The sequence below is a fragment of the Zeus faber genome, assembly GCF_960531495.2.
Source record: "Zeus faber genome assembly, chromosome: 15".
Lineage (NCBI taxonomy): Eukaryota > Metazoa > Chordata > Actinopteri > Zeiformes > Zeidae > Zeus > Zeus faber.
The window spans coordinates 208,074-230,542 of NC_137194.1; the positions used below are offsets into that span (position 1 = coordinate 208,074).

General features: G+C 44.6%; 1 protein-coding gene across 1 annotated transcript in view; it reads right to left on the reverse strand.

The window, feature by feature from the left end:
- Window positions 1-21,771, reverse strand: part of mgll (monoglyceride lipase) — a 31,337-nt gene extending 9,566 nt beyond the window's left edge. Inside the window, exons 1-4 of the mRNA XM_080015525.1 lie at window positions 21,639-21,771; window positions 19,201-19,373; window positions 10,208-10,314; window positions 2,435-2,571 (exon numbers count right to left, since the gene is read on the reverse strand). Of these exons, the coding sequence (XP_079871651.1) occupies window positions 2,435-2,571; window positions 10,208-10,314; window positions 19,201-19,325 (369 nt within the window). The 5' untranslated portion in view covers window positions 19,326-19,373; window positions 21,639-21,771. The remainder of the gene's footprint in view (window positions 1-2,434; window positions 2,572-10,207; window positions 10,315-19,200; window positions 19,374-21,638) is intronic.
- Between the last annotated feature and the right edge of the window lie 698 nt (window positions 21,772-22,469).

Sequence of the window (22,469 nt, forward strand, 5' to 3'; positions counted from 1 at the left end):
GTTTAAATACCCATTCTCATTGAAGGAAATGTATTGGTCGATTCATGGATCAAACACCTGTTGTGAATTTTGCCGTTCAGCTCCTTGTAAGAGAACAGCAAGTTGTACAAAAAGTACGGAAACATGGAACAGTTGGACATGTGCATTTAAAAGTTTAGAGAAGGTCAAATGAAGTTCACCTGTAAAGATTATAGTGCATTTTAGGTTCATCCTGAAATTTCAATATTTATTTCAATATCCCTAACTTTTTGTGAGTAGTGTATACTGTATGTGTGTGACAAACCACAGACACACATTTACTATTTGTCTCCTGACAGAGAGACATACGCTGTAAAAGGGAAGAGCAGCAAGTGAATGATCAAAAGAGAGATGAGGGTGTGCTGCTGGGATGGGGACAAAGAGAGCCATTCTTACACCCACACCCACACCCACACACAACAGTACAGTCTAGCCGGGGGAACTGGTTTACATACGGATATTACCACATTTCTACATGTACATCTACAGCCTCAGTTACTGATAAACAACTGAAAAACAAAACAATATTTTCTCATTACTCATAACTTCAGCCATCATGCATTTTGTTCTGTCTCTTCCCTTTGAAAAACGAACTGATATCGTCTAAAAGGTAGAAACTGGTATTTCTACTTTTCCTACATACAGCTAATCAGATCACAGCATCAACTTGGGAAGCCACGCCCATCAGGCGACCTGAATTTTCTTTACGTGCACCTTTTCAATTTGATCGCGAGCGAGCTTGAACCTGTCACTTAATCCTCAGCTCATGAATACTAATTTGTATGAGACCACTCCCTCACATTCTTATTAATAATTAGGAATAATACAATTTGTAATTATTATCATCTATAAGAAATTACTACTTGTAAAATGTTGTGTGTGTGTGTGTGTGTGTGTGTGTGTGTGTGTGTGGCGGCAGAGGTGGCCGAGCACCTGCACCTTTTTTCCTTTTTTTTTTTTTTTTTTTTAAGTGTGAATGGGATTGTCTGGGTAAGATATCTTCATCCATGAGGACCAGGATCGTAGGAGCGTAAGATACCCGGCAGCGTTGATAATGATTGCATGATTGGTTTTGGCAACAGCTGGGAAGGCAGTATCTCACCGTTCCACCCAACAGAACAGAGTGTTTTCATACCAAGTCAAATCCATCAAGTGATATGGAAATATGTGAAACGGTCATCAGGAGCGCCACTGATATTCTTAACGAAAGCCGCCTTTCTTTGTTCCCGACTAGAAAAGGAAGTGTTTTTTACTCGACTCGGGAACATTCCAATGTTTAAGAATATGATCTGATGCGGAGGCCCGAAGAAGACAGTGCTCATGGCTCCCAGCTTGTGGGTGGAACACAGCTGTGTGCCTTCAGATACCAAGACTCCAAAGAGCCTCTTATTCAGCGTCAACTCCTAGTTCCAATGGGACACAAACTCCTTGATCCCTTGGCTTCCTGTTTACAACGTAAATGTTGTTTGTTTCCATGTTTAATTTTCTCACTTGTGGTGAATCTTCCCCTCTTGGAGTAGTGATCACTTGTTTATAGACTTAAACATGATAAATAGTTCTCCAAATAGGGGGATTGGTGGTGGTTCTGTATAACCAAAAACGGTGCGCTTGTCATGCCACAGACCGTCCACAGGACAGAGTTATTGCCATTGCTCATGATTTAAGAATTAATAAAGAGTTGCATTGCAGGATGAGGAGTTCAACTCTACTTGAAGACTAACTCTGTCCGAGATGCAATAGCATACAAATACTCTGTGTTGTATGCCATGCATTTTGACAGCACAGCTTAAAATAAAATAGATAAATAAACAATTAAAAAAATAAATAAAATCATCGCTACTGAGGACAGTTTGAATTTTATCCAAACTTTACATCTGCAATTAATTTTCTTAATTGTTGTCAGCCGGTCTTATGCAATTTCCATCTGGCTTTTTCAAGACATTTTATGTATGCTGCTTATTTTGAATCTGTGTTTTGTTTTTAACTGAATTTTTGTTTACTTATAAAACAAAATCCGTTAGTTGATGGATCCTTTCATACATTAAATTATTAGAGGAATATACGTTATGTGATGTAAAAAAAAAAATTTCTACATGGATCTCCCCTTCCATTGAAAGCTTTTATTGATAATGCATTAAACACCAAGGGTTTAAAAGTAACTAAAATACTAGTCGTTTTTGAGAGGAATATTTTTACTTTCGTACTTCTTTTTTTATACCAGTAGTTTTCATTGTAGTTGTAGAATAAAGTTTCAGTAATGCAACAGTGCTTCTACTTGAGTCCAGTTCTCTTTCCAGCACTGGTTCTTCTGACTCAGAACCCTTCAGAACATGGGAGGGCACATCGGACGGTGACCAATGCAGATATCCCAGCATGCATTCTGAAATGGCGTTGGAACGTCCAGAGTGTATCTCACCATGGAGTGTCCGCAGATGAAGACGGGCAGGCCGGGATAGCGAGCCTTCATCAGGTCAATGTGAAGCAGAGAGTCCCTGATGTAGATCTGGAAGTCCTTAATGGACATCCGCGCTCCCTCGCTCTGACCGTGGCCCACTGTGCAAAAGAGAGAGAGAGAGATGGAGAGAGAGGTATTCAATGAAATTAAAGAGAAAGCTTTAGTTATACCTATATGTGGCACGGTGGCACAGTGCATTACACTGCTGCCTCACAGCAGTGTAGGTCCTGGGTTCGATTCCTGCCTGGGGCGCTGTTGGCACCGTGCTATCTCCTAATTAAGGGCCTTTCTGTGTGGAGTTTGCATGTTCTCCCCGTGCTCCCATGGGGCTTTTATCCATTAAACAACAGTAAGGACCCCCACCAAAAACATGCACACGATGGACGTATGGAACCAGGTCCTCGGGTGCCAGGATGGGTTAAATCAGAGCTTCTCAATTATTTTCTGTTACGCCCCCCCTAAGAAGAAGTAAACATTTTGCGCCCCATAACTCTCCGCCGCGACTGTAAATAGTATCATTTGTCGATAAAATTGTTATAAGTACACCTCTGCAAAACATTGTATCCTTATTAACATTAAAGAAAACAAAAAGAGAAAGAAATATAGATCAACTTACAAAGAATAACTTTATTAACATTGTTTTTTAGTCTGTAACAGAAAAGACTTAAAGTGCATCAATTTGCCTGAAATTAAAAAAAAAATAAAGTTCAATCCTTATTTAAACTGTAAACATTTTTTGAGCATTTGATACGGAAAAATAAAATTAAATATAATCAATAAATAGTAATAAATTCAAATTGATCAGCAATATTAACTCAGGAGCACAATATATAAAACACTTTGACCTATAAAACAAAAATGAATGAAACAATTTGTGCTGATTTTTTTTATCAAAATGAGGAAGTCAGGATTAACGGCTACAATGAGCACGTTTTGCCATGCACAGCTTTTCGAAGAGGGGTTTGAAGCATGATACTGCAACTCTCAGCTCCTGCTCAATGTTTAGCTGGGACCTGTACTTGGTCTTCAGTGCAGCAACAGCAGAGAAGCCAGTCTCACAAAGATAAGATGTTGCAAAAGGAAGAAGAATGCCCATGGCCCTCTGCCCTAAGAGTGGATACTGCCTCTCTACACTCAGCCAGAATTCACTCAGTGTCTGTGATGTGAACCTCAGTCTCAATGTGGAGTCAGACGTCATATCAATGAACTGGTCCTCCTATGCAGAGCTGAAACCAGTTGGAGCTGGTGCATTAAAAGGATCTCTCACCCAGTCATATTGGGAACTGTTTTCAGGTAAGTATCTTTTAAAGAATCCCATCAGTGATGAAATATGCTCCTCAAGTCACCTGCTCCACATTGCAAGCTTTTGAGTGAAAGAGCTGATCTTGTCTGTGACCTGAGGGAGGTGTTTCTTTCCCTTGAAGCTGTAGATTTAGTTCATTTAGCTTTCCAAATATGTTACTCAGGTAGGCCAGTTTTGCTAGGAAGTGCTCATCACTAAATTTTTTATGCGAGGTCATACTTGTGCTCCTGCTCCAAAAACATTCTTATCTGCTCTCTGAGCTCAAAAACTCGGGACAAGACTTTCCCTCGTGACAGCCACCTTGCTTCACTGTGAAACAGCACAGCTTGATGTTCAGCTCTCATCTCATTTACATTACATTTAGTCATTTAGCAGACGCTTTTATCCAAAGCGACTTACAAGAGAGAATAACATTCAAGCTACATTGCGACAGAGACATTAGTGTAACAATAAATACTGCTAGGTAGTGCTAAGTAATTGTAGGTTAGGAGAGGAGGTACTCACTGAAGAGCTGGGTCTTCAAGTGCTTCTTAAAGACAGAGAAGGAGGTCCCTGCTCTGGTCATTTTTGGCAGCTCGTTCCACCAACGTGGAACTACAAATGAGAATAACCTGGATTGCCGTGGCTGTATGGCCGGCAGAGCCAGGCGACGCTCATTTGACGAGCACAGCACCCGGGGGGCAACATGCGCTCTTACAAGAGCATTTAAGTAGGTGGGAGCATTCCCAACAATCACTCTGTAGGCCAGCATCCTCACAGATAGCAGAGAAGACTTGTTTTTAGTGGTCTGGTCTTTATAAAATTGACTACACCTACAATATCAGTCATAACCTCACTTAATTCAGAGGAAAGGTGCCTTGATGCCAGTGCTTCACTGTGTATAACACAGTGTATCCACTCAGCATTAGGTGAGGCCTTCTTGATGAGTGCCCCAAGTCTTTTTCTCATCCCTGCCATGGTCTGTGCACCATCACTGCAAACACCAATGCAGTTTTCCCACTTTAGCCCATTTCAGTCAGGAAGCAGTCCAGCATTTTCAATAGCTCTTTAGCTGTGGCTCTATCTCTGACATATTTACAAAAAAGTAGATCCTCACACAGGGAGTTTGTCATGTCAACACGTACATAAGCGATAAACAGACTCTGTTGCTGTCAGTTGCTTCCATCAAACTGTAAGGCAAAATGTTTGTCTTTGAGATTATCTACCAGCTGTTCTTTAAGATCGTTAGCAATGTCATTTATACGTCTGGCGACAGTGTCAGTGTCCTCTACTATGGAGTGGGGTTTTTTGCACTGAGCAATTTGGTACGCCACCTTACATGATGCTAACAGTGCTCACTGGTTTACTGAAGTAGCATTCACAAAGCGGGACGATTGTTGGCAATATTCGGCACGTTTTAGCTAAAAAAACTTATGTGGCTTATCAGCGTGATTGGGGTGTAATGTCTTTAAGTGACCCCTAAATTTATTTCGCTTCATGCTGTCCGCTGCCAACATTTTTAGACACAGTAAACATATTGGTCTTTCCTCGTCTTCCACCGTAGTCACAGTGAAGCCAAGCGCTACATACGCTTCGTCATATTTCCTCGTCTTAGCTTTCGGGAGACCTACGTTTGTCTCATTATCGCCGTCTCGCTCTGCCTTTCTTTTCATCCCTGTTAAATATTTTTCCATGGTGTCTCTTAAGGGTTTGTTATCTGCACTTCATATCTCCTGCTCTGTGCTTTGTGCTCTTCTTCGGTGCAAAAAACCCGAGGTCTACGAGCCCCCCCAGGGGGGCGCACCCCACTATTTGAGAAGGACTGGGTTAAATGCAGAGAACCCATTTCACCGGCCACCACCCAAAAGCATGTGTGCATGCGTGTGTTGTAGTGGCGTGTGACAAATGAAGATTCTTCTTCTTAATATATAGAATTTCGTGTTAATGAGGTTCAGTGATGTGAATTCAGAGAGAGGGAAGGAGAGAGAGACCGATATATAAAGAGAAGTATGAATGGCAGATTGGGGAGCAAACATGACTGGCCTCTTTTATCTTCATTACTGTCAAGGGACAGACACTGCCACATGCGTGTGTGTCTTTTGTCTTCATTTCTGTATGTGTGTGCTGGTGCATTTGTGTGCCTGTATGTACAGTATGTGTTGATATATGTCTACACATAGTAATATACACACAATGCTCACTCAGCCCCTTCCTATAATACACACTGCAGTAGCAGCATGTTGTGTATTTTTGTGAGGGTGTGTGTTATGACTCCTCATTAAGCGTTATAATACATGTTTCAGGAGCAGCTTTGTGTCTGTGTGTTCATGTTGGTGTTTTGAATGACAGCTCCTCTTTTACTAGGGTCTCTGTGTGTTCAAGTGTGTGTGCCATCATTGTGGGTGTGTGTGTGTGTGTGTGTGTGTGTGTGTGTGTCTGTGCGCATGCGCGCTCACTTTCCAGGAGCACTCGGTTGCAACCCAGAAACCAAAACACCAGTGGGCTCTCAAAAATCATGTGTTCATCCATCAATTTCCCTCTGACATTTTCCATCTGTCTCTCTCTCTCTCTCGCTCGCTCGCTTTCATTCATTCATTCATTCCCACACACACAGCTGTGTGTCTGTTTGCTATGCTAGTGTTCTCTGCTAACTTGGTGCTAATCAGTGTTCTGCACGCGGCCGACTTACATCAATGTAGCATGAAAAACGAACAGTAAACAAAGAGGTGTGACGACATGCAGTCATTGCAGCGATACCAGCAAGCGATCAATAACCTCTCGTTCTGTGCCACACACACACACACACACACACACACACACACACACACACACACACACACACACACACACACACACACACACACACACACACACACACACACACACACACACACACACACACACACACACACAGTTTTCATTTAGTTGATAGAAGTGTATAGGCTCCATCATGTTAGGTCCTCCTCACTTAACTGAGTTCCGTTCCTACAACCAGGTCGTTAAGCAAATTGGTCGATAAGCGAGGGCCTGTGTTATTTCACGGTAAGGGCCGTGGTTGGTATATATAGTGTATATAGTATATATAGTATATACTGTAGAGTTTATATAGTATACGTATATAGTGTATTTCGTATATATACAGTATCATCTTCTTTATATATAGTGTTATTTCACGGTAAGGGGGCGTGGCGATTGCAAACACTAGCGTAGTGAATACTGACAGACTGCGTGAACGAGACTGAGGACGGTGATGAAATGAGATGTGTATATAGTATATATTGCCCCGCAGTACCTAACCGACCTCCTCCACCCATACGCCCTGTGCCGGAAGCTGCGGTCCTCGGTCACGGGTCTGCTTTCCACCCCCCGCACTAGGCTACAAACCTTTGGGGACAGAGCCTTCAGTGTGGCAGCCCCCACCCTCTGGACTCTCTCCCCATTGACATTCAAAATGCTCCATCATGCCACCTTCAAAAACCTGCTCAAAACCTACCCGTACAACGCCTACAAGCCTACTGCCCCGGACCCTTTGTTTTTTTTTTTGTTCTTTATTTATTATGATTATCTACCCTGTCTTGTTCTTTGTTTTTTTTTCCTTTGTAAAGCATCCTTGGGTTTGTGAAAGGCGCTATATAAATCCCAGTTATTATTATTATATATAGTGTATATACATTGCTAAAAAAAATAAAAGCAACACTTAAACAACACATTACATGTTGAGAACAAAATAACAAAGAATGAGCAATGGAAATCAAAATCATTAACCCATGGAGGTCTGGATTCAGAATCATACTCAAAATAAAAGTGGAAAAATCAGATCACAGGCTGATCCACCTTCTGTGGAAATTCCTCAAGACAATTCAAAATGAGGCTCAATAGTGTGTGTGGCCTCCACATGCCTATATGCACTCCCTAAAATGTCAGGGCATGCTCCTGATGAGACGACAGATGTTCTCCTGAGGGATCTCCTCCCAAACCTGGATCATGGCATCACTCAACTCCTGGACAGTCTGTGGTGCGACGTGGCGTCGCTGGATGGAACGAGACATAATGTCCCAGAGGTGCTCGATTGGATTCAGGTCTGGGGAACGGGCAGGCCAGCCCATAGCATCAATGCCTTCGTCATGCAGGAACCGCTGACACTCCAGCCACATGAGGCCGAGCATTGGCATGCATCAGAAGGAACCTAGGGCCCACTGCACCAGCATATGGTCTGACAATGGGTCTGAGGATCTCAGATCGGTACCTAATGGCAGTCAGGGTACCTCTGGCTAGCACATGGAGGTCTGTGTGGCCTCCCAAGGATATGCCTCCCCAGACCATCCCTGACCTACCGCCAAACCGGTCATGCTGGAGGATGTTGCAGGCAGCAGAACGTTCACCACGGCATCTCCAGACATCTCCAGTCACGTCTGTCACATGTGCTCAGTGTGAACCTGCTTTCATCCGTGAAGAGCACAGGGCGCCAATGGCGAATCTCCCAATCCTGGTGTTCTCTGGCAAATGCCAATAGGGTTGCACGGTGTTGGGCTGTGAGCACAGGCCCAACTTATGGACGTCCGGCCTTCATACCACCCTGATGCAGTCTGTTTCTGAGCAGAAACATGGCACATTAGTGGCCTGCTGGAGGTCATTTTGTAGGGCTCTGGCAGTGTTCCTCCTGCTCCTCCTTGCACAAAGGAGCAAATAGCGGTCCTGCTGCTGGGTTGTCCTCCAACGGCCCCCTCCATGTCTCCTGGTGTACTGGCCTGTCTCCTGGTATCTCCTCCATGCTCTTGACACTGTGCTGGGAGACACAGCAAACCTTCTTGCCACAGTGTGCATTGATGTGCCATCCTGGATGAGCTGCACTACCTGAGCAACTTCTGTGGGTTGCAGACATTGCCGCAGACATTGCCTCACACACACACACACACACACACACACACACACACACACACACACACACACACACACACACACACACACACACACACACACACACACACACACACACACACACACACACACACACACACACACACACACCTCGGGTGAAATTTATGGAAAATGTAAAAAGTTCACGCGACAGTGATATATCATGAAAGTAGGGCATTTAAGTAAAAGATTCAATGGTGATTTCCTCATCTCAAACAGTGTATTGAAACAAAAGCCAACAACAGTGGTGGGTTTACCACAACAACAAATGTCAATGTCTCAATAACTTGTCATGTGCCCTCGAGCATCAATTACAGCTTGACAACGACGTCTCATGCTGTTCACAAGTCAACTTATTGTCTGCTGAGGCCTGGCCCCCCACTCTTCTTGAAGGGGGCCCTCAGGTCATTGAGGTTCTGGGGTACAGCGTTACGAGCCTTTACACGGCCACTCAGCTGATCCCATAGGTTTTCTATGGGATTCAGGTCTGGAGAAAGTGCAGTCCACTCCATTTGCGGTACCCCAGTCTCCAGCAGCCGTTCCCTAATGATGCCACCTCCATGAGCTGGAGCATTGTTGTCCATGAAGATGAAATGAGGCCTGTGTTGTTCATGCAGGGGCACAATGACTGGATTAATTATGTATTTCTGCGCCGTACTGTTGTATACTGTGCTGTATATCTCACAAACACTACTTCAATTTATTCACATGCCACTTTGATGCACATATCTGTAAATACATAAATAGCCTATCCCATATACATAAGTCTATCCTATACACATAAGCCTATTCCCTTTATCTATTCTGTACCCCCACCCTGCATTACCCTTGAGTTCTTATTTTATTCTATATATTTTTATTTTATTCTATTGCATTCGACTTACTGCATTACGTTTTAGGAATCAGTTAGTTGGTCAAGTAGAAATTCTTAGGTAGCTACTGTGTTCAGTCTACAACATATTGTGTGTAATCACCGGGTGCGTTGCATTGACATTTCACTGCATATATATATATATATATATATATATATATATATATATATATATATATATATATATATATATATGTGTGAGATGAATAAACCTCTTGAATCGTGGGATCCTCCCCGATAGCCAGCGTCTTGACTTTAAACATGGCACAGGTTCAGCACAGTGTCAACACCTTTCAATGAAACCTAGAAGCAGGTGGTGTTCCGCTCACACCAGACCAACAATGGAACCTGCAGGGTGTTTCCCTCCGCATTGTTCCAAACAGGTTTCTCTGCCTTAGCACAGGAGGTGGACTGACACACACACACATATACAGGAAGAGACACACACACACACAAACACATGAAAAAACAATGCTGTTTTCAGACATAGAAATAACAACACACACAAACGCAGATGCACAGCAGAACAATTCCACTGCCTAATTAATTTCCAACAAGGAGCTTAGAGCTTATTGTTGCATCATGAGCTGTGTTGATGTGTGAGCCACCCTGTGTGTACATTCATATTTGTGTGTATAGTCTGCATCAATGTGAGAGTGTGTACCATGGTCGTGAGCGAACACCACCATGGACTGCTGCTTCAGTCTCCCTGCGATCTCCTCGTAGGGTCCACTGTGCTCTGCAAGTCCATGAGCTATATACACTAAGGCCCTGGAGGAGGAGAGAGGGAAGAGAAGGCAAAGGGAAAAAAAAAAATGAAAAAAAAAACAAGTCAAGTCAAATCTTCACAACACAAGTACTTTACATAAGGAATAAAATACATTATATAAAAGCAAAAGCAGAACTAAAGAATTTTGGGAAAAAAGGCTAAAAACACAAAGACCCAAATTAAGAAACACTCTGGAGAAGAGAACATAGAATTTTTTTCTTTTCTGAGAACTATTTGGGGAAGCAATACAAAGACCTGGAAGACCTGGCAGATCATGAAATATTAAAATAACAAATAAGACAAACAAGACAAACCTGAGTTTACATTATCTACCTGAATATACAAGTATTCCTCACTGAACACCAAGTTACACACACACACCACACCACACCACACACACACACCTTAACTTACCTGTTTAACGAGCGTTCAGACTTAGGACCAGTCTGTATTGTACAATACCAAGCATCTCATCACCCTTTACATACTATATACAGTGTATATACTATAAATACTATATACACTGCATACACTATAAATACTTTATAAACTGTATACACAATAGATACTATATACACTTCATACATCTCATCTCCGTTCCCCGCAGTCTGTCAGTATTCACTACACCAGCGTTCACAATCGTCACACCCACTTACCATGAAACAACACTATATATACAGACTATATATACTAAATACACTTCATACATCTCACTGTTCTCAACCTCGTTCCCGCAGTCGGTCAGTATTCAATACACAAACTTTTGCAATCGTCATGCCCCCTTAAGGTGAAATAACACTATATACACACCAGCCATGCCCCCTTAAAGTGAAATAACACTATATACACACACCAGCCATGCCCCCTTAATCATGTCCTTATATATATGTAAATGTACCGCCTGGGGCGCTGTTGGCACCGTGCTCCGGCGGTTATCTCCCAAACAGGAGCCTTTCTGTGTGGAGTTTGCATGTTCTCCCCGTGCTCACATGGGGTTTCCTCCACCTCACGTCAGTAAGGACCCCCACCAAAAACATGCACCCATCATTGACTGACCAGCAATGGACATTTATCACCTGGTCCCCGGGCGCGTCCACGTATGCTGCCCCCTGCTCCTGGCTGTGCCCCCGGAGGAAGGACAAGCCAGGATGGGTCAAAAGCAGAGAATTCATTTCACCGGCCGCCATCAAAGCATGTTCATGTGTGTGTGTGTGTGCAAGCGTGTGGTGTGTTGCGTGATAAATAAAGACTGTTTCTTCTTCTTTCTGTTTCTTCAAAATAAAACCCATTCTGGTTCCGATCTATACTGCCTGGCACGTGTCAGTTTGTCTGTATTGCCTTTCTTGCAAAACCTATTGAAAAACCTGAAAAATAAAATAAACAAAAAAAAAAAACACATGAAAGCAAGAATTAAAATTGGCCCTGAAATTCTAGTTATTAGTTGTTTGCGTTTGTGTGATTTGACCTTGAGAGGGGGCATCAGTCTATTATAAGGCGCTAACTAATGCTATCAAGTCAGAATCCGACTCGAGTCCTTTCAGAGCGCTCCATCCTGTAAAAGCTAATCCAGTGTTGATTGTACTTTCAGCTCTTCCTTTGAAGGACATTCTTTCACACAAAGAATGCCACTTGTTTGTTCTAGACACCCCCTGCAGTGGGCTTCACAACATGGTCGACAATCTCACTACTTTTGCAGAATTTAGTCGGTTAGTAGTTAGTTGGGTCCACTTACAACAGAGCAGTGTTGAGGTCCACTGCGTAGTGCAGATAACTATGGCCCTGTGATGCTGGATGATATTCTAATTCTCAAGTGGCAAAAGCCTTAGGTACACAACCGAGAAAGTAGGTTAAGCAGGTAGATCTCAATAACCATATATTTAGATGTGATTATTACTCTTTTTTTCGAGAAACCATAAACTAGAGAACTGAGTTCACTGTCCTGTATGTTTAAACCTCCTCCTCCTGAATTTTAATTTTCAGTTTTTGATTTCCCTGCTCTTAAGAAGAGGGAGAGAAAGAGAGAAGGGGGGTGGAAAGGGAGAGCCAACACTCTAGTCTCCAGTATTCTTCCCCGTTTTCTCCAGGAAAACAGACGGAAAGGCAGGCGTGGTTTCAATCAACAGCAGCCGACAATTAGCCTGAATGTATTCAGCGCCCGAGGGGGTGTGCGAGGGGGGAGGGGTGAATACAAGTATAAAAAGAAAGAACACTGAGTGGAACTGTTCATCAAACCTAATTAGTGAATCATTCTCTTCTCATGCAGCTCGCTCGCTCTCTCACTATCGTTCCTTTTTATAAAACCGGCGCCACAAGCTTTCTCTGCACTTGTTGGCAGAGAGAGAGGGGTGAATGGGAGCTTTACTTTTCTCATCTCTCCATCGTTCAAAATTCTGTGCAATCAATCAGCCCATCTCTCTCCCCAGTTGCACTCTCTCTATTTATCTCTCTATGTGCCTTGAACCTCCTTCTCCAACTGTACATCCTTGTCTCACAAGCTTGCCGTTGCTCCGTAATTTTCCTTCCCTTGTCGCTCTGTTTTTTGTATTTCGTCTGTCAACTTTAGCTACCAGTCACACCTTTTTCTCAACCCTCCCTCCACTTTCTCTCTTTGTCTTGTAAATACCCCCTCCTTTAATTTTCTCTCTCCCCCGTCACTCATTACTTCAAGATTCAAGAGGTTTATTCGTCACATACATATACATACGTTCATACATATATGCAGTAAAATGTCAAGTGAGGCTCAATGAGGACCCCTGGTGAGGTCAGCATTGACAGTTCTTATGGTTTGCAGGAAGAAATTCCGTCTGTCTCTCTGTTCTCGCTGTGTGACTGCGGAGGCGCTTGCCTGACCGCAGCAGCTGGAACAGTCCGTTGTTGTGGTGGTGAGTATCCTTCATGATCCTGCGGGCTCTGCTACTACACCTCCTGGTGTATAAGTCCTGCGGGGAGGGGAGGGTAGTTCCAGTTCTTCAGCTGCCTGAGGTGGTATAGACGCTGCCTCGCCTTCCTCACCAGAGTCTCTATTTGTAAAGTCCATGTTAAATCCTTTGTGAAGTCTACATCACAAAGGATGTAGACTTCACACACACTCCTCCCTCCCTCCACTCCTGTATCCACCCCTCATGGGAACTTGAGACTGTCGTCTCCCAAAAGGTTTTGCTGAGCTCAGGAGACGGCCAAATCCAGCCACACTCTGCCTCTGACCAGAGCAACAAACAACGGAACAACCTCTTTGACAATTATTCTCTAACATAGACAAAGGTTGTTTCAGAAAATTGTTCAGATAAAATACTTCAAACTTTAAATAGTGGTTCAAGTGGGAATAATAAAAAAATAAGTCTCTAAAAACACAGGAAGGGCATTACTGTTGGAGTGATTAAACAAATAAAAGCATTTACAGTGATCGTTCCATATCGCCACTTATAGAGAACCCTCCACAACACAAAGCAAGAAGGTCCTGGGTTCGATTCCCGCCTGGGGCGCTGTTGGCACCGTGCTCTGGCGGGTTATCTCCCAATTAGGGTCCTTTCTGTGTGGAGTTTGCATGTTCTCCTCGTGCTCACATGGGGTTTCCTCCATCTAACATCAGTAAGGACCCCCACCAAAAACATGCACACATCATCGTCTGACCAGCGATGGACATTTGGAACCAGGTCCCCGGGCATGCGTCGAAAGCTACCCACTGCTTCTGGCTGCCCCCCCGGAGGAAGGACAAGCCAGGATGGGTCAAATGCAGAGGCAACATTTCACCGGCCACCATCCGAAAAGCATGTGCATGTGTTGTCATGTGGCGTGTCGTGTGATCAGTAAAGATTCTTCTTCTAATTTGTTGTTGAGTGTCTTTACACAGCACTTGTACAAGGTTTTACCTGGGACTGTGTATATGTCGACACAATTATTAACCATGTTTAAATGTCTAGAAAACCAAGTTCAGGGAAAGGGTCAGTGCTGTCTGGAACTTCCTCTCCACTGAAATTGCCTGGCAGCAGGCCCAACTCCTCCTCAATCAACATATTATGCAGCGAACTTTAAAAGTTATTGGCTGGTCGAATAGGTCCCGGTCCACATCCCTTAAGCCAGGTCCTGCGACGCCCACAATAGTCTTTGTGACGTTCGCCATCATGCACTTACGTGTACTTACGTATGTGTAGAGTGTTTATAAAACAAACATCTACCTAAGGCCAATTTATTGTGGGCGATGCAGCACTGTGAGCTGTAATTGGGGCTTGCTTTGGGCTCCCTATGTATTTCCACCACGTAATTTCCTCCTTCACATTTCCGCAATCGACTTGGTAGTGAAATGACAAAGTTAACCTATAATTTATTTTCCAAAATTAACATACAAAATTGCAAAGATTAAAAACTCATGGCGACAAGAAGAGCAGAACATTGGGTTGGACATTGTATTGTTTTTATATATTTCATGCCTGTGTGGCTTGAAAACTGAGAATAGTACTAGCGCAGCAAAATGTTGGTGAACTAATGAGATGTGCAATAATAGTGAAAGAGGGTGAGCTGCTTTTGGTGGCGTCTGCAGTCAGAACCATAAACAGCTCACACCACCGTAGACAACACAGAGGAAGGCGTAGAAGAACACCAACCATGTCATGGCTGAATGGTTGTGTGTAGGCTACCACCATTGAGATTCATGTGTTTGGAAAGCTTGAAAAATAAAATAATCACGACATAATCACAACCATTCACAATTTGTGGCTATGAAGATAAGTTTAATTAGTCATGGGCAATTTTACACTTACTATCAATATCTGCACATTTGTACCACATTACATCTTCTTACAGAATTAACTAAGAACCTTGATATATATTTTTGTAGTGGTTATATTCTGACACTGATATTTTAGCCCGGTATTAGATACTATCAGTCCACACACACACGAATGTGTGCACACTGTGGTATGTTAATCCGATTAATAGGTTTATAGGTACTTAAAATTTACAACAGGGTCAGCATGACGTACTACTGTGTGCATGAAATGTGTGTGTGTGTGAGAGAGAGAGAGAAAGAGATCAAAATAGATTGTAATTACTGACTGCTTTGTGATAGTCTTGAGAAGTTTGTGAGTATGTAGGAGAGAGAGACCTATGGTTCTGTTTGATTTGAAGAGCTGCCCTCGGGATATGTACCTTAATGTACCTTGTGTGTACGATAACTTTGATTTGGCTGTTGCAACAGTAATTTCAGTTAAGTAAAAATGGCAAAATCCCTCAAAAGGGAACCTTTACTCAATCATGTTTTGAATAAAGAATTGATGGTTATTTCGTTATCTGTTTTCTAAGCAATATTATCACTAAAAAAAAAAAAAAAAAACTCCAAAAACATGTCAAATTCCAGGTTTATAGTAGCCGTTTCCATGGATTCAGCAAATACCACCACTCTACTCTAAAATTCAACCAAAACAGGGACAAATACTGCTCTAGACAGTATTTTGTATATCACCACCACTGTCGTAGACTAACATACGGAGTTATCTGCTAGATAACTCCGTATGTTAGTCGAGAGGAGTTGAAGAGGGAAATTAAGTCTGAAAAAAACAAAAAGACAGTCGGAGATGGCCTCATTTGAGAAGGCAAATCACACCCGGACATCATCAGCTAAGCATCAAAACTAGCTTGACCCACTTAGACGTACCCAGTCCGTGTGTCATTTATCATATGCTATAACATTCATGACTATGTATTTGTGTCAGCGTGCGTAAATACACAGATCTGACCTGTGATTCCAGCTCGAGAGGATCTAATCACATATATTCAGAAAGCTGTGTGTGTGTGTGTGTGTGTGTGTGTGTTTGTTTAGATGAAGTACTGGCAGCTCTACCAAACCACGGGTCGATCACCTTTCACCCACTTAGCGTTTCCATTTAACAGGCACTGCAGCGTTGTGCTCCGCCCTGACCCCTGTCTGACCTTTGACCTGACCCATATTTCTCCAACGGGACACAGCAGCTCAAAAAGTTTCACATTTGAGTCTTTCTTGCCGTTTTTATTATTTTACCAGGTTTTTCTTTAAAAATGAATTAAGCATTATAATGCTCCAAAACTGCGACCAGCGCCTGGAGAGTGAGAGACAATCACCTGGTGCCTTGCTCAGGGTTCACATCTGAACTTTTTGTCCACAGAAGCAGAGATGAAACCAGCGTTTGCATCGCCATGAGTCCACCGTGAGTCGACCAGGCCCTTGAAGCAGTCGGCCATTACCACAGTTACTCATATCAGAGTGGAACTCCAGATAATTATGATGGAGGTGGTGATAATGGATTTTTATCACAGCGGCATGGTGGGGGGTGGGGGGTGTCTCAGAGCAGGAGAGGATGAGTGAACATGGTGGAGATGGGCGTTTGTGGCTATAATGGGGAAAACAAGTAATCAGGGCTCCAGACTAGAGGTGGATGGTATAAATATAACAGCGGTATGAATTTGCCCTACGGTATGGATTTTGACTATACTGTGCTAACAAGGTAGAGCCTTCATACATCTAAAGTGGGGTTCGTGTTAATATCGATTTGTCTATAATTATCAATTCTGAGTATTTGAAACGGGTTCAATACTAATTTTCCACACTATCTATATACCGGAGGGAGCTGCGATTTCTCTCTTCTCTCCGACAGCGAGACACACACACACACCGCTGCAGCGCCCACATAGCCCTGCCACAGCTCACTCGATCACAATATGCTGCGGGAAAACGGGACATGCTGTCTCCGTGTTGGGGGGCTATGTGCAGGGCCGTGTGCGGGGCAAAGTGCGGCTTTGTGGTGAAGCAAAGTTGCTGCACTGCTAGCTCTGTTAGCCCTTCAAGCCATCCAGCCCATAGGGAATATAGGAAACCGATTACAAAGCTAATGCTATCTCGCTAGTCCTCTAGTTTAACTGAAACATTCATGTTGAATTTTTTATTTTTTTTCAAAAATCACGGCGGATGGCAAAAAGTTACAAGCATTTATATAAAAATTTAAAAGAAAAACGAATATACCATAATATGCTGTATATACCGTGACTGGCGGTGCTTGAAATTATACTGTGATAAAACATTTTGGCGATACCGCCCAGCCCTACTCCAGACTAACTTTTTCCACTGGTGCTTTTATTTTAGGAGCACCAGTGCGACGCATGCAACCCAACACTTTTTTTTTTTTTTAACCGTATTAAGCCTGGTTTATAGTGGCCACAGCCGTAGCCGTCTAGTGCACACAACATAAATGACATCATTGCGGCACTCGTGACAGTGCCACACAGCTATTTGCGCAAGGGAGCGCACCTCCAATTTGTTCAACTCCATGCCATGTGCTTCGGGTTAAAGTAATCAAGTAATTTAAGTTATTCAGGATGGATACGTCCAAAGGAAGGTTGTGTGAAACATTCCGCAGGTACAATCTGTACCATCCATCCATGCATGAATACAAAAATAACCAGATGGCTGAATTCACGGAAGCAGATAGCGCCGTCTCTGTCAATTTTAATACCTCGAGACTTCTAAATGTTTACACCGACAATTTGCACTCCATCGCTCTCTATCTCTGACACACATGCGGCGTGCTGTGTGCTCTTATTTTTAATTTTTTTTAATCCAGCAGCTGAGCAGGTGCAAGGCTGACTCTTTCTATAGGTGAGATAGGTTAGCTATTATGTTCCGTTTAGTTACTATTGTGCATAATCTCCGGGTTCGTTGCAAAGACATTTCACTGCATATATGTATGAACGTATGTATATGTATGTGACAACTAAACCTCTTCAATCATGAATCTTTTCATTGCTTAAATGCGCTAAGAATTCTGGCATGGTAGAGGGCTCTCTAGGCATTTATTCCACGCTTGAAACTCCAACATTAAAAGTCAAGTATATTTAAAACTTTCTTGACTCTGTATGAAACGTCAGTCACCTGGCTTTGAGGAAATGATCACAACACAGAGGAATACAGAGCTTTTCCAAGAACTAAGGCTGGAAGTGTAAAAAACTGTGCTGCTCAGCAAATTCAGTTGTTTTATGCCCCAATTTTATGTTGCCTGGTAAGACATTTTATTGAAGTTGGCTGTTTGTGTTGCTGTCCCTAAGGCTGCACAATATATTTATATCCAAACATTTAAATAGTACAAGATACAATACGTCCAGAGAGAGGGATAGACAGACAGTCAGAGAGACGGTTATTTACAGCTTCAATGCGTTGGCCCCTCCTTCTGCCCGTTGTCACCTTGTAGAACAATGGACTTTGTGTTTTAAGCCATTTAGGGTTCAAATGTTTAACACAAGCTCAGTCCCACCCGCTAATGCAATTGTTAAATAACACACAGTCATACCTGCAAAGGAGGAAAATTCAACCACCCACAAAAAATGAAAAACTAAATTATAAAGCAAACAGGTCTCACACACACATCTGAAGTTGCAATAAACCAGCGGTTTATAAAGCAGTATACTGACAGTTAATGTGTCCTGCTGTGTGTGTGTGTGTTCAGCACACTTATTGGACCTGAGGCCCCGAAAACATTACACATGACATGTCATGACATGCAGCCAATCTTTTGCGTGTGCGCATGTTGTGAGCATGTGAGTGTGACAGTGTATACCGTGTTTGCAAGTTTCGATGTTCAGCCAGTCTGACTTTGTTCCTTTTCAGACTGAGGCCGGCGAGGGGGTAAAAAGAGGAAGCGGAACGAGCAGGCAGAAGGTGGCAGTTGAGAAAGCAGCATTTTGGGGCCTTGAAGAACCACACTAACCTCACCTGACCACGCCCTGGACAGCTAGCAGGGAGTTGACAATCAGACCAACAAATCTATGTTGAAATTAACACCAAATTGAAGACTCTTTCGGACATTTAAAAGGCCTTATGTTTGCCAAATTGAATTCAAAGACTCGGTTCGGTTCCCCCCACTGACCTTGGCGGGCCGGTGGGTTCCCATTCGCGGCAGAACAGGTGCAGCCCATCGGCGTTGACGACGTGCTTGAGGTCGGCGTAGGGGACGCCTTGCGGGGTGTGACGCGGGGCTCCCGGCTCGGGCATCGGGAACTCTGGGTCGGCGGCGGGGAGTGGAGCTAGGTCGAGCAGCCGCTGTGGAACACAGGAGCGGAGCAGCGGTGAGAGCCGGCCGCCAAAGAGCCAGGCCAGGCCGGCCGCCAGCAGGCAGGAGGCCGCCAGCAGGCAGGGGGCCGCCGCGCCGCGCATGTCGCTTCGGGGAGATGCGGGGCGCGGGCGCGCTCACTCCTCTACTTCGGCTCTAGACGAGAGGCGCGCGGCGACCGAACGTGACGTGACGACACGATCTCTCTTGTTTGATCGCTCGCTTTACCGCTTTTCTCTCTCTCTCTCTGTGTCTGTCTCTCTCTCTCTCTGTCTCTCTCTCTCTGTGTCTGTCTCTCTCTCTCTCTGTGTCTCTCTCTCTCTGTCTTTAATCTACACCGCGCTCATCCTCCCACGCTCGCTCCCGGTCCCCAGGCGCGCACTCGACGTTGTTGAACCAGCTCAGTCTAGTCCAGTCTAGAAGAGTCCAGAACCAGAGTCGAGTTCAGTTCTAGTCCAGTCTTTGTTCTAGTTCTAGAACCAGTCCAGTCAAGTTCAGAACCAGTCTAGAACCAGTCCAGTCTAGAACCATTCCAGTCCAGTTCTAGTCCACTCGAAGTTCTAGTTCTAGAACCAGCCCAGTCCAGCTCAGCCAAGTTCAGAACCAGTCTAGAACCAGCCCAGTCTAGTCCAGTCTAGAACCAGTCCAGTCGAGAGCCAGACTAGTCTAGTCTAGTCTAGTCCAGTCTAGAACCAGTGGAGTCCAGTCCAGTCTACAACCAGTCTACAAGTCAAATCCAGTCTAGAACCAGTATAGAACCAGTGCAGTCTAGAACCAGTCCAGAGCCAGACTAGGCTGGTCTAGTCCAGTTCAGTTGAGAACCAGTCCAGTCAAGTTCAGTCTAGAACCAGCCCAGTCCAGTTTAATCCAGTCCAGAGCCAGACTAGTCTAGTCTAGTCCAGTTTTAGTCCAGTCCAAGTTCTAGTTGTAGTTTTGGTTCCAGCCCAGTCTCGAACCAGTCTATAACCAGCCCAGTCTAGTCCAGTCTATAACCAGCCCAGTCTAGTCCAATCTAGAACCGGTCCAGTCCAGAGCCAGACTAGTCTAGTCTGGTGTAGTCCAGTCCAAGTTCAAGTTCTAGAACCAGTCCGGTCAAGATCAGAACCAGTCTAGAACGAGCCCAGTCTAGTCCAGTCTAGAACCAGCCCATTCCAGAGCCAGACTAGTCTAGTCTGGTCTAGTCTAGTCAAGAATGAGTTAAGTTCAGTCCAGTCCAGAACCAGTCTAGAACCAGGAAAGTCCAGTCTAGAACCAGCCCAGTCTAGAACCAATCCAGAGCCAGACTAGTCTAGTCTAGTCCAGTCAATGTTCGAGTTCTAGTTCTAGAACTAGTCCAGCCCAGTCAAGGTCAGAACCAGTCTAGAACCAGCCCGGTCTACTCTAGTCTAGTCCAGTCTAGGACCAGTCTAGAACCAGTCCAGTCCAGTCTAGAACCAGTCTAGAACTAGTCAAGTCCAGTGTAGGACCAGTCTAGAACCAGCCCACTCTAGTCCAGTCGAGAACCAGTCGGGTCCAGAGCCAGACTAGAACCAGTCTAGTCCAGTCTATAACAGGTCCATTCAGAGCCAGACTAGTCTTGTCTAGTCTAGTCCAGTCCAGGCCAAGTTGGAGTTCTACTTCTAGTTCTAGAAGCAGCCCAGTCCCAAGTTGTAGTTGTGGAGAAGCAGCCCAGTCCCAGGTTGTAGTTGTGGAGAAGCAGCCCAGTCCCAAGTTGTAGTTGTGGAGAAGCAGCCCAGTCCCAAGTTGTAGTTGTGGAGAAGCAGCCCAGTGTGTGGTGCTGGGCTTGGGGGTCGCAGCTGTTACAGTCAAAACACCTCCTCGTGCTCGTGCTCGTCCCCCGTTTGTTTTCAAGCCAGGAAGGCGCGTGCACGGGATCCGCACCGCTCGCTGCCGCAGAACGACTGACCAACGTCACCAAATCATAATAACAAAAACATCGATGAAAGAACCAAACAACAACAACAACCGGAGGAGAAAAAACATCCTGTGTTGAGCAGAAGACAGACGCGCAGTGCAGCAACAAACTAAACGTTAAATGTTGTGATGACTTCATCCACGGAGCCGCTTACAGTGAACTATATCCCTCTTATAATAAAGGAAGATTCGGGGCAGTTAACCCGGTTGATTCAACTGATATTATCTGGGTTTATTATAATAAATGTTATTATTATTATTATTATAAATGTAATTATTATAATACATGTTATTATAAATGGCATGGAAACCGATGCATGGGATTAAGTTCATCCACTGACCTGCAGAGAAACGTGTGAGAAGTTTGAACCTCCTGCCTGGTCTCTACACTCTCCCACTCTCTGGCTCCACTGGTCCTGGTCCTGGTCCTGGTCCTGCTCGTAGCTCTCTCTCCCTCCAGCCAATGCTCCGCTCTCTGCAACCCGCCAGGCAGGAATGCAGTCAGCGGGAAACACGAAGAATCCTCCCTCTCCCTCCCACCCCCCCTCTCTCTCCCTCTCTCTCCCTCTCTCTCTCTCTCTCTCTCTGTCTCACTCTCTCCCTCCCTCCATCTCTCTCAAATTCTCTTTCTCCCTCTCTCTCTCTCCCTCGCTCTCTCTCCCCCCCCCACTCTCTCTCTCTCTATCTCTCTCTCTGTCCCCCCTCCCTCTCCCTCTCTCTCTCTCCCTCGCTCTCTCTCCCCCCCCTCACTCTCTCTCTCTCTCTCCCTCTCTCTGCCCCCCCTCTCTTTCTCGCTCCCCCCTCTTTCTCCCTCTCTCTCTCCCCCCCCCCTCACTCTCTCTCTCTCTATCTCTCTCTCTGTCCCCCCTCCCTCTCCCTCTCTCTCTCTCCCTCGCTCTCTCTCCCCCCCCTCACTCTCTCTCTCTCTCTCCCTCTCTCTGCCCCCCCTCTCTTTCTCGCTCCCCCCTCTTTCTCCCTCTCTCTCTCCCCCCCCCCCTCACTCTCTCTCTCTCTATCTCTCTCTCTGTCCCCCCTCTCTCTCCCTCTCTCTGCCCCCCCTCTCTCTCTCTCCCCCCCCCTCACTCTCTCTCTCTCTATCTCTCTCTGTCCCCCCCTCTCTCTCCCTCTCTCTGCCCCCCCTCTCTCTCTCTCCCCCCCCTCACTCTCTCTCT